The sequence below is a fragment of the Lampetra fluviatilis genome, chromosome 2 (genome assembly GCF_964198595.1).
Source record: "Lampetra fluviatilis chromosome 2, kcLamFluv1.1, whole genome shotgun sequence".
In the NCBI taxonomy this organism is placed as follows: domain Eukaryota; kingdom Metazoa; phylum Chordata; class Hyperoartia; order Petromyzontiformes; family Petromyzontidae; genus Lampetra; species Lampetra fluviatilis.
Window position 1 is genome coordinate 24,900,542 of NC_136276.1, and position 12,525 is coordinate 24,913,066.

General features: G+C 48.3%; 1 protein-coding gene across 4 annotated transcripts in view; it reads right to left on the minus strand.

Annotated features, from left to right (window-relative positions):
- LOC144944586 (CUB and sushi domain-containing protein 1-like) overlaps positions 1–12,525 on the minus strand; it is a 785,462-nt gene that overhangs the window by 104,209 nt on the left and 668,728 nt on the right. For all 4 annotated transcript variants that reach the window (XM_078872870.1, XM_078872887.1, XM_078872877.1 and 1 more), the window contains exons 37-41: positions 12,122–12,226; positions 10,266–10,384; positions 8,044–8,113; positions 5,351–5,467; positions 3,987–4,196 (exon numbers count right to left, since the gene is read on the minus strand). In XM_078872870.1, the coding sequence (XP_078728996.1) occupies positions 3,987–4,196; positions 5,351–5,467; positions 8,044–8,113; positions 10,266–10,384; positions 12,122–12,226 (621 nt within the window). The remainder of the gene's footprint in view (positions 1–3,986; positions 4,197–5,350; positions 5,468–8,043; positions 8,114–10,265; positions 10,385–12,121; positions 12,227–12,525) is intronic.

The following is a 12,525-nucleotide window of genomic DNA, read 5'->3' on the forward strand; positions in this document are numbered from 1 at the left end:
GGGCCCCACCCCTCAGCGGGGGTTGAGTATAAAGGGGGATGTGTCAGAGGGCTCGGGGCAGAATGTTAAAGCTAAACCAGTGAAGACCGAAGATCGTCTAGCTAGAGCCCTGGACTCCCCTGGGACGCCGCCCTTGTCAGGGCCGCGCAGGACCGAGCCAGCGGCGTGGTCCCGAGAACCAGAGCTAGTGCTCTGGGACTCCGGGTACCGTAGCCCGACTTACCAGTGTTGGGCCAGACAGCCTCCCCTAGCCCGTTAGTGGAGGACTAGGAGGTAGGTCAGAGATAGCTAGCAGTGTATTCCCAGCTAGCCGGGTGAGGGGGCCGATACCCCCTCCAGTGTTGTATGTCCGCGGTTGTGACAACTGTTGCGGAATAAATACGTGTGCCTCAACCCCGGCGTCCAAGAGTCATCAACGGTATTACACTAGCTAAAGGGTTGAATTTCACAGTCACCCCTAAACACATCCCAGTGAATGATATCATTGCCCAGGCAGCCATAGCCCTCAAAGGTTTGGGACACATCCCGGCAGACGTTGCAAGATCTTTAATCGCTGCTATTCTCAAAATCGCTAAGAAACCCGTTAGCAACATCAGCAAGGACGAGCGTTTTGAACTCGCTCAATTGAAAAAGAGAGATGACATTGTCATCCTCTCAGCCGACAAGGGCAATGCCACTGTCATCATGGATAAACCACTTACAACAACAAAATTCAGGACCTTCTTAATTATGGCAGCTATACCAAAATCAATAGAGATCCTACCAACCGCCTGACCACGAAAACCAACAATATCATCACTAATTCGACTTCTCTAATCGAACCGACCAAGCAGCTCTCTCTAAAACCTTCGGCTACTAGACCACCCATCTTGTATGGCCTTCCAAAAATCCATAAAGAAGGTACCCCGCTCTGTCCTATCGTCTCCACCATTAACTCACCCACCTACAAAGTGGCCCGATTTCTTTTCACGGGCAAGACCACCTCAGCTGTATTTAACTCAGCTCACTTGGTTTCTATAATCAAGGACATCTCAATGTCTCCAGATAATTTGCTTGTCAGTGTCGATGTAGTCTCCCTGTTCACCAAGGTACCTGTACCTGACACCATTGCAATCATTGAAGACTTGGTCCAACAGGGACTGAATCCTGATGTACCAACTTTGGTGAGGCACTGCCTTACCAACACTTACTTCACCTGTAATGGTACATTCTACAGGCAAAATGAGGGTACCCCAATGGGTTCTCTTTTATCGCCAGTGATAGCGAATGTTTTCATGGATAAATTTTAGACATGCCATCCAGATATTCACTCTACGTCCTTCCTTGTGGAAGAGATACGTAGATGACACGTTCGTCATCTGGCCACATGGCCTGTCAGCACTGAACCAATTTTTCAACCACATCAATTCCATACACCCATCTATCAAATTCACCATGGAAGTGGAAAATGATGGCAAGCTACCATTCCTGGATGTTTTGATTGAGAAGAGACCTGATGACTCGTTGGGACACTCTGTCTACAGGAAAGCCACCCACACAGACTCCTATCTAAAGCCTGATTCCCACCACCATCCAGCCCAGAAGAATTCCCTCATCAAAACACTATACCATAGTGCCCATTGCATCTCCGACCAGCACCACCTATCCAGTGAACTGGAGCACGTACCCCAAGCCCTCAAGATGAATGGATATTCGGACTGCACAATTCGCAAATTTGTATCCCCAACCATGGGTAGAAAACCATCTGAGGACCCAATCAAAACTATCACCTTGCCATACATAGCAAGGGTTACCAAAATATTTCAAAAATCTTGAACAAACACAAGATCCAGGTTCTATTCAACACAGTACACAAAATCCGTGACCTAATCCCATCTGTAAATAGAGGGGTAGATGTGATGACATCACTTCTGTGCTCTTCTTGCGTGAAGTTGGGGGGATTCATGAATGCGTTATTTTTGCAGTCACACCATCACCTTGCACAGAAATCCGCTCTCATGAAGATACTCATACATCAGGCTAAGAAAGTGTCAGATGATGATAGTCTGAGAAGTGAAATTAAACATCTTAAAGAAGCGCTGCAATTGAACTGTTACAAGTATGCACAAATCAACACGGCATTGAATGCCAAAACCAGATCAAATAACACGAGCGTTGAAAATGACCAAGCAATTAAAACGATTAAAATGCCGTACACATTGCGGGAGTAACTGATAAACTAGCCAGATGTTCCGAAAAACAAAACATCCGAATCAGATTTGGCATGGTACATAAAATACAGAATTTAATATCTGGTACAACAGATGTATTACCGAAGCTATCAACAGAAGGTGTGTACAGGATTAACTGCACGTGTGGTAACTGTTATGTTGGGCAAACAGGCTGAATGGTCATCACGAGACTAAAATAACACCAAATAAATTGTTCACACTTAAATTCTAACTTAGCAATCTTTGAAATACGTAATCAACCAGGCTATGCGTTAATTGTGTGTTGACCGACCCTCTGTGTTGTATTACATTACATTTCGATATTTTACTAGGTTATTTAATTTTAGTGTGTCCTCCTGATTTTCAGGCTTGCTTGCCGTGCCATCGCATTCGCAGCACCACGTCTGTTGACCACTCATTGATATGCTAATTTTTTCTCTAACCCTCCTCCCTCTCTCTGCCTCCGCCCCCCCGCCTCTGTCTATTTAAGGCCACCACACAGAGACGATCACCCCTCTCTGTTACCTGTGTTGCTCTCGCTATGTATCTTGGTGATATCTGTCTGCTAATATGTCTGTCTATAGTTTTCTGGTTAGATTTTATGTCGCTATTTCATTATACCTGATGATGATTGCTTGTGTTGCAATCGAAACGTCGTATTCTATAATTTAATTTAATTTATTATTTTATCTTTAGACGTGACTTAACCGAAAGAAACAAATAATAAATATTAAATACTCCAAAATGCAACTGTCGGCAGTGGCAGAACACACGTGCCAATAAGGACACTCAATTTATTTCGATAATGTTGAAGTTCTGTGCAAAACTAGTTACTCCTGGCCAAGACTAATGAGATCATCTATCTAAATTGAGAGAAACAAAAAATATTTAGCCGAGTCATCAAATAATACAATGTTTAAATGCATGCCTATACAGGTCACCATACTTCAATAGGGATTACTGTTGGTATGGCTATTTTAGTATACATAATCGACAGGTGGTACTAGAACAATGGGCTTGCATAATGTGCATGCATAATGTACGTTGAGTACCATATAATTAACCCAAAGGGCAATGAATAATCATAGTCATTCATATGCATTCATTAATCCCCCCCTTCCCACATCTACCCCTTTATTTAAGGAACGAAACAGGTGGATTTCTCCACAAATTCTGGCTGTCACCTGATGAAGCTAGTTGTAATTACTGGCAAAACATCGTACTCGGATTGTAAATGTTGTGGCTTTGCTCTCCAACACACCGGTGTGCTGTACTAGTGACAAATTGGCATGTTCTGTTTACGTGACAAACCTTACTAATTGGCTGTTTTGGGTGGGGGCGGGTTTATCGAGACATTTATATATTTACGCGATCTAACCAAAAAAAATCTTCATTAGTGCCAACCTTATTACAGACCAATTCTGACCTTATTGGTTTGGTCATATTATTATCATCGTTCATCCTAAAAAGTCCCATGACAAGGGAGAAACACAAACAAATAAACAAAAATTTATGTTTTGCCCGTATTTAAACGGCTTTACGCCACGTGGACTGGAAACGAGGCCTCGTCCAATCAGCTACGTCCATTCGTGAGCATTGGGGGGCATTGTTTACATTCGGTGTCTGCCGTGCTTTGAAGCGGAAACCTTTCCACGCCTAACGACCAAATCACTTAACGACCGCTTTCGTGGAACCAATTACCGTCGTCAAGAGGCGTTCTACAGACATACGACCGTCGCAAGAGAAGCGTTGGCGGGGGGACCCCCATGCCCTTACCCTGGAAGGAGAGTCGGAAGCCTTGCTTGTTCTGCGAGTAGTCGCTCTGGAAGTGCACCGTCGTGTCGTGCGTTGTGCTCAGCGCCGGCGCCGGGGGCCGCGCGCCGCTGAAGCGCCCGATGGCCTCTTGCGCCTCTGGGGGCCCGCTCAGGATCTCCACGAAGTCGTGCAGCGGCTCCGTCGAGAAGTTCACAAACGCGAAGTAAGCACCTGCGAAATGCGAGGCAAACTAATCGATGTGTGCACGCGCGGTTTGTTTACGCTCGGTGTTTTGTGATTTCTTATTTGTGCCAATTCTTATGGCAGGAAGCAGGGCCCCTCCCGTCTCACACACTCCAATTACCCCGGATAATCGAGGTTCTGGCCGTGTTTATGTTTGAGAAGGCCTTTTTGAATGTTTAATTTATATGCGTGGCCATGATCCTGCACAGTGGAGACTGTGCTACGCGGACAAGGCGGGTTTACAGATCCTCCAAGGCACCCGCATGTCACGTGTAACGCCGCTCACCGCCAACAGAGGGAACTTAAATAATGAATGATTAAGAGGTGGACCAATCAAGCGAGCATCCTTGATTCACAAAAGGGTTTCTACCATGGTACCCACGTACGCGCTTTTTAATTATCTTTTGGAATAAAAAAACAACCATGCGTTTGCATGAATCAAAAAGAGAGACATTGCATCACCTACGTAATAAGCCAGGGGTAATTTTTGAATGTGGATGCTGCTGCGGTGTAAGGGTCAGCGCAATGAGAAGGTCGCTGCTTCGATCTCTCAGCACGGCAGTTTGAACAATGGGCGCGTCTGCCAACCAGCGGTTTATTTGAGCACAACCACAGTTACGGGTCATGTGCGGTGGGGTAGAGTGTGGGTTATTGCCACCTCTTCCATAGACGTCTGACCAATGTTCAAGAGTTGGCCACCAAACCCTCTATGGGGGTTCCCGGAGGCCCTTCCGTCAATGTTGGTGTGAGAAATTGCGGGGCTGCACCTTGACCTTCTAATGTCAATAATGACGTACTATGTACGTTGGAACTTCTTTCGCACCATACGTGGCCGACCACGCTAATTGGAGGTGCGGGGGAAGTACAACAAACCAAACACAAAAACCAGTTCTAAAGTAAATCAGTTTGTTAATCGAGATGATTTAAAAGTGCAGATCTCCAGTGGCTTCTTGATATCGGAAGAGCGTTCCAGACGGCCGCAGAAGCACATCCGAAAGCGCACGATGCGGTGACCGTCTTTGTTCGATGGCTAGCAGCCAAAAGCCGCTGCTGCTGCGAGGATGACCGGAGTTTTGCGCAATGGTTTATGCTCCTTGACGAGAGCGTAATTAACAACGTGAATGTACCAATCGCGATCTCACCATATCCCATGGGCAGGAGAACCTTCCAGGTGCAGTCCAGGTTGCTGGGGTAGTTTCCCGGAAATCCCGGACTTAGAATAACTCCGGTCAGCTCGGTGAGCACTCCGCCACACTGAGCTGCGTGAGTCATGCCAGGCAACACACGCCACACACACGCCAGCCACATACACGCCGCACACATGCAAGACACACGCCACACACACACCGCACACACGCCAGACACACACCACACAAATATGCCAGACACACACCACACATACACACCGCACACACACCACACACACGCCGCACACACGCCACCGCATTAGTCGTCCACTCAAACACTGTCGACCGCTTGCAGACAAACTCACCGGCGCACACAATTTGAATCGTTTATTCCTGCGACGCACCACCAGAAAAGCCTTGAAACTCCCAACAGCAGCAGACATTTCCTTCCACTCGCTTTCCTCCCGACTAGTCGTTCTGTTATCTCGTCCTAAGGATCACGGCATTTAGTGGGTTGTCATTCATTTGAGGTAATAGCTTTGGAACACGCCATTCATATAATGTGAAATTCCTCTTCAAAAATGCTCCCGTTCTCTCTTCCACCAAACACCACGCAGTGCCCAGTGTGATGTATTTTTGGCTTTCCGCTCAGATCCTGCGCGACCCGTCTGGGAATAAGCTACATTTCCACAATGTCCGGGAAGGAATGGAATAAGCGCCATCATAACTCATTGCCATTTCTTTTGTGGCCTAATCACAGGTTCCAAGAAATCCTCTCCCGGGCACACGCACACGGTGTCCAGAAATGTCATCAGTCACAGCACAGGAGGTGGAATTGCATAAAGGTTGTCCTCAAATGATCTGGCCGGAGAAAAATGGAGCTCTCCACTAGCTCGCTGTATTACAGTCAACAGGCCCTTCATCGCACACATTTATCACGCAATGTTACGTTTCATTTGTCGCTCCCCCCACCTCCTCTGTGATGTTGATGCTGTTAATGCTATTTTTTTTTCATTGCTCATGTAACGTGGACAATTTCCGCTGACACACAATGCAAGGGGTAGGTAAATTACAGGTCTCATCAGCTAAACCCTCTCATTTTGTGATTGCCATCAGCGGATTCATAAAAGGGTGTGCATTGCTTTTTTAAATATCTAATCACGTTTGACTGATTATGGTGTAAGTGTGCATTCATTCTGTTGGATCAAGTGCGTATGTGTGCGTGTCTGTGTGCCTATAGGGGAGCGCTGGTGTAGGGGTTAGCGCGCTGCGCTACGAATCCGGCGATCCGAAGTCGATTCCCGGTCACAGCCAATAGCAGTGACGATTATCTGAACTGGTCTTGGGCCTCCCCTAGGCTGACTCAGCCTCAAATAAGTACCTTGAGCGGCGTGTAAACACCGCCACTAGGGAGACAAAGGCGGCCCGGTGTGGTGTTTGCCACCAACCCCCTCGTGTGCCATGTTGGCCTTCATAGGTGCTCGCTAACAGCATTTGCTCCCAATAGCCTGTTAAAGGCTATACACGGGGGATCGTTGTCTTTGTTTTGTGTGCATGCGCAGCAATTGCAGTTGCTTGTTGGTTAAAGCAATGAGGAGTAGATGGGCTCTCAGCTGATGGGACACAGGCTCCCTGCAGGATCTGGAAACAAGTGGAGCTGCACTAAGGGAGTTCTCCTTGGCTTCCTGCAACGGCCTCCGCGCGCTCCGTTGGCGTCCGCGGTCCGTCGTGCGCTTCACGCAACGCTGAGTTCCGTTCGCGGGTACGTTGCACGAGCGCCGGCGAATAGTCTGTGGTAACTGGCCATTGTTGAGCCCGTGTTCGAAGTGGCCAGCGAAACACACCGTTGGTTCGCTCTACTAAAGGGAACCCCACTTGCTAGTGAGTGACACAAAGACAAAGATCCCCCGTGTAGCCTTAACAAACTTTTGGGGCCAAGTGAGCGAGCAGCATCTATGAAGGCCGGCACGGCACACGCGAGGGTGGGTGGCCAGCACCACGCCCGGCCAACTTTGTCTCCCCAGTGGCGATGATTTAACGCACCGCACCAGGTACTCAATTGAGGGTCGACCTAGTGGAGGCCCAGGACCGGTTCAGATAATCGTCACTGGTGTTTGCTGTGAGCGGGAATCGAAGTGAGTAGCAAAGACAAAGATCCCCATTATAGCCTTTAACAGACTGTTGAGGCAAGTGCTGTTCGCAAGCACCTATGAAGGCCGGCACAGCAGACGAGGGGGTGGGTGGCCAACAAACACGCCCGGCCGCCTTTGTCTCCCCAGTCGCGATGTTTACACACTACACCAGGTACTCATTTGAGGCTGAGTCGACCTGGGGGAGAAGGCCCAGGACTGGTTCAGATAATCGTCACTGGTGTTTTCCGTGAGCGGGAATAGGAGTGGCACAAAATCCACGACGTCACTGTCATTGGTACAGCTCGGTGCGAGGTTAAACATGATGCCAGGCCTCAGCAGTGTACCACAGAATTCAATATTCCACAAAATAGTGCGAATTACAATATTAAATGTTTAAATAAACAATAAATAGGATACACTAAACGCATATGACAGAATTTAATTTACACTTGAACAGCAGACCCACGCCGCAATATGTTTTATGTTTTAAATTAATAAATGTATATGTATGCAAATGATAATAACGGAGATGATACGGATTGGTAATGAATGGTATTTTAATACTTTGAAACTCACCGATGCAGAGAGGAGGTGGAAAATTCCAGCGTCGCACAGGACCGGGCATACACGTGGCATGCGTGGGTCCCTGGGAGGAGAGGGACGGGGATTAGACACAGCAGTGCACTACGCCGGCAGCAAACATAGACAATACACTATGCTAAGAAGTTATAATACTTATTGACACAGGGGTAGAGCAGTGGTGCAGCGGTTGGCACGTATGTATGTACGTTCGCAAAGCTACTTTTGCCCATAGCTTTGCGCACGCATTTATAATGGGGTATTTGTAGCGTAATAAAAAAAATATCACAAACAACGTGAACGATATATTAGCAAATGTGTGAAAACAAAAATACGTAAATTAGCAGAGTATAGCATTATCATCGGATGTATGTACGTTGAACTTCTTTCGCACAATACGTAGCCAACTGTGCTAATCGGAGGTACGGGGGCTGCATTCTGCAACTCGTCACCTGACCTCGACTCCCTGGGTCGTGGCTCACGTGAGGTTGCGAGCGATATTTAGAGCGCAGCGCGAGTGAACAGCGCCGGGGGCACCTTACAAAGAGCACGCCCAGGGCAGCGTGGCAGTCGACAATCGTCAGATCGAGGGTCTCACGTTTTAGTGCAAAAAATACTGCCGAGCCTGCGAACCGGGTGCCTGCATGCGAGTTTGTGTTGGTCGCACAGAATCGGCACGTGTGAAAACCTAGGATGCTCCATTAACCCTTTCCCGTTCCGAGATGTCTGCAAGTTGCAGGTCAGGTGGTGTCCCGCTCACCACTGAATCTTGGAATGCGCAAGCGGTGAGCGTTAATTTTATTTCGAGAGGTGTGACGCCGCTGTTTTTAAAAGACATTGTACTCACCGCAGAGAACTGTAGCGACATGACCTGATAGTTCTACGATAGCTGGCACCAAACTGCGCCACATGCCCTCACGCATAGCCTTGCGGGGGGGAGTTTTGGTACCGATGAAGTTAATTTTATTTCAGTTTTTCTTCCGGTTCCGTTCAAATGATGCACACGTACAGTGTCGTACACGTACTTCATCGGAAATGGGAACGGTGTGGCAAGCATCGGACACAGAGAGAGCTATTAGTGTCGCGGTTGCTGTGGCGGAGTTGGATCAGTGGCCGAGCGTAGTTGGCATGGGGCCCCGCCCATGGCATTCCTCGCACTGCAGGGCCCCATGCCCAGTTATCCTACTGGACATCTCTGAAAAATTGCTTTGTAGCTCATCGGATTTCTCCAGTATTTAGTAAATATTCAGATTTTGCGTCCCCCCCCCTCCTCGTGCTCACCCCTTGCCTGGGCACCTCTGGTCTGCACACCGACCACCCACTCTAAAACTAAACTAGTTAAGCTCTTTTTTATTTGACCAGGTAAGGCCCACTGAGCAATGTAGCTCTTTTTCAGAAGGGACCTGGCTCTCACAAACGATAGCTCAATGAAGTGGCTTATCCTGTGGAAATTTATAACAGCCAAATACTCTAAACGCATGTTGATTGTAAATGTGGAGGGAAAAACCGGAGGACCTGGAGAAAAATCCATGCAACCACAGGGAGAGAGACACGCAAACTCCAAATATACAGCAGCAGGCGTCAGGAGTCAGGATCAAACACACGACCTCCTGTATACCAGGCGAGGGAGTTAACATCTCACTAAGTTGATCGCTACACCACTGAGCTGCGCACACGGTTCACATGCGAGCTATCCCCCCGGCCGTGTGTTGCTGGATGGTGTGTGGGCGTCCTTCTTCGTGAAATAAGTAGAGCGAGCGGGGCTGTGTGTGTGGGTGAGCGCTATTGCGGTGTCAGCGGTGTTTATCGCGAGTGGAAACACTCGCCGGGGGGAGTGAGCTTTCTAATTGCGTGGAGTCTTTGTGTTGTTTCGCTGTCGTCCTTCATGTCCTTGCAATATTCCCCTTCCACTGCTTGTGACTTGAGTCTTGTTTGTGTATTAAGGATTGTTTTTTACAAGAGGCCGGTATAAAGTATGAACTGTCATAAGGGAGGTGGAGGGGGGGGAAGGGTTCAGAAATTCCGCGGAACTCGGTGCTCCTGGGTTCAGGGAAGGGGACGAGATTGGGCTCACTGCCCCACTCACGTAAGGGACTGCGCGAGCGTAGGGGTTTTATATAGGGGAGGGAAGAGGAGCAAAAGTAAAGGGGAAAATGTGGTGGTGGTGAAAGTTTGTGGTTTTACATTTGTGCTGAAACAATGTTCAGAGTGGCACAGACCTGCAGCGTGTAGCCCTGCTCACACTGGAACATCACGACGTCGTTCACCAGGTAACGGTCGCCAACTTTGAGCCCGTTTGTTGGGAGCTCTGGCTCAGGACACGATGCAAGGCCTACGGCTGACGAGAAAACACGAAAGCCCCGTGTGCATTGCATTCAACAACGATGTCAGGTGCCAGAAAATACTGCACTCGCTTAAAGCAGCACCCCTTTTTACAACTATAATTCATATTCTGGCAGTGTACTCCACTAGCATTGGCTGACTCACTTAACTCACGCCTGAGTTATTTAAAACACAACTGAAACGTGTCCTCGTTTGTTTAAAGTGATTTTAGGAGTCAAAGGAATTCCCCTCAATGTGCTTCGAATGATTCGTATAACATCACCGCAGTCGCGTGAATCATCGCGCGCATCCACCGGAGTGGACACAGAGCACGGGAGAGTTAAATGAAAGCAGCGAGCCTGTGCGGACCTTTAACGACAATGTCCCGTTGAATGTTCCCACCGCCCCACGTGAGTGTTTGTGTCAAGAGACATCTATATCTTCATGCGATGAGAAACTAAATCTTGTTTTTAATATGACCGTGCATGCACAAGGAGAGCAGGAATGGAATCCGTAATCATGCCTCATAAACAAACAATACGAATGATCTCTGACTACAAACACACATTTAAATTCAAGGCTACTTACTGCAATTAGGGTGTCATTATAAATCCTGGAACTGCTCAGGTAAACTCTGCACAATTATTATTTTTTCGCCAGCATAAAGCATGACAAGCAATTAAATTAAATCAACAGACAATTTGTCCAGTCGGTGTATGAATTTACAAAGCCGTAAATAACAGTTCTATAATAGGTGTACTGCAGGTAAACAACGTGTCATTACGGTGAATATAAATGGCACGCTGTCCTTAAACAGCGTGCCCGTGGTATGATGGGTAAAGGCGCAGCCCTGCAATTGCTCGCTCACGGCACCGCTGGCGCAAGGGCCGCCTTCAGCATTGGAGACAGCTGCAGAGGGCCCCTCTAGTGGAAGGGGTTTAAAGATTTGACCAAACTTTTTATATTTTACCAAGTAAGGTCCCCGCCAGCTGCGTAGCTATTTTTCAGAAGCGACCTGGCTGTCGCAAATGATAGCTCGACGAAGTGGCGACTTAGCATCGTGTGGAGATTTATAGCAGCCAAATCCTCTTAAAAGCGTGGGGGGGGGGGGTGAAAACCGGTGGACCCGGAGAAACATCCAATCGACCATGGGGTGAGCATTCAAACTCCAAACATACAGAAGCCGTCAGGGTCGGGATCGAACCCACAACCTCTTGCATACTAGGCAAGGGAGTTAACATCTTGCCAAATACAGGCATCGTCAGGGTCCGGGATCGGAACCCACGACCTCCTGCATACCAGGCGAGGGAGTTAACATCTCGCCAAATACAGGCATCGTCAGGGTCCGGGATCGGAACCCACAACCTCCTTCATACCAGGTGAGGGAGTTAACATCTCCTAGCCACAGTGGCGCCCGACTCCACTCTTCCACGCCGGCCAGACGTCTTGGAAGAGGTGCAAGTGCCCAAGGCTTTGCCCTCCCCCCCCACCCACAGGCGAGCTGCCCCATCGACTCACGGTGGTGAACGCATTTCAAACTGATGGGTGGACAGAAGCGGCATGGAGTGGTTTAAAAAACTAAACCAAAACTCGCCCCATTTGTTTAAAACCGCCACGCAGGCCGGGAAGGTGGAACGGGCGACCTCCGGATTGTCAAGCCAAGGGTGCTGACTCGTTCCCGCCACGGCAGCGTCGCACACATGAAATGAATGACGTTTGCCATCGTATGCACTTGAACACGTAAAATGCAAACCTGTGTATTCAATGTGAAATCCAGCTGCGGACACACTTATGTCCGAGTGGAAGTGAAGATAGAGGCTATTTGATGTACTGTTCAGTACAGCTGGGATCGACGTGCCTGAAACACATGCATAATCAATATCACACTGGGATGGACGTACCTGAAATACATTCATACTCAATATCACACCTTGATGTCACCGTTTCACTTACTACGGTACGTGAATATAAGCAGAACACAAAGATCTCCCGTATAGCCTTAACAGCCTGTTGCGGCAAGTGCTGTTAGCGAGCACCTATGAAGGCCGGCACGGCACACGAGAGGGGTGGGTGGCCAGCACCACGCCCGGCCGCTGCCTTTGTCTTCCCAGTGGCGATGTTTAAACACCGCACCAGGTACTCATTTGAGGATGAGTC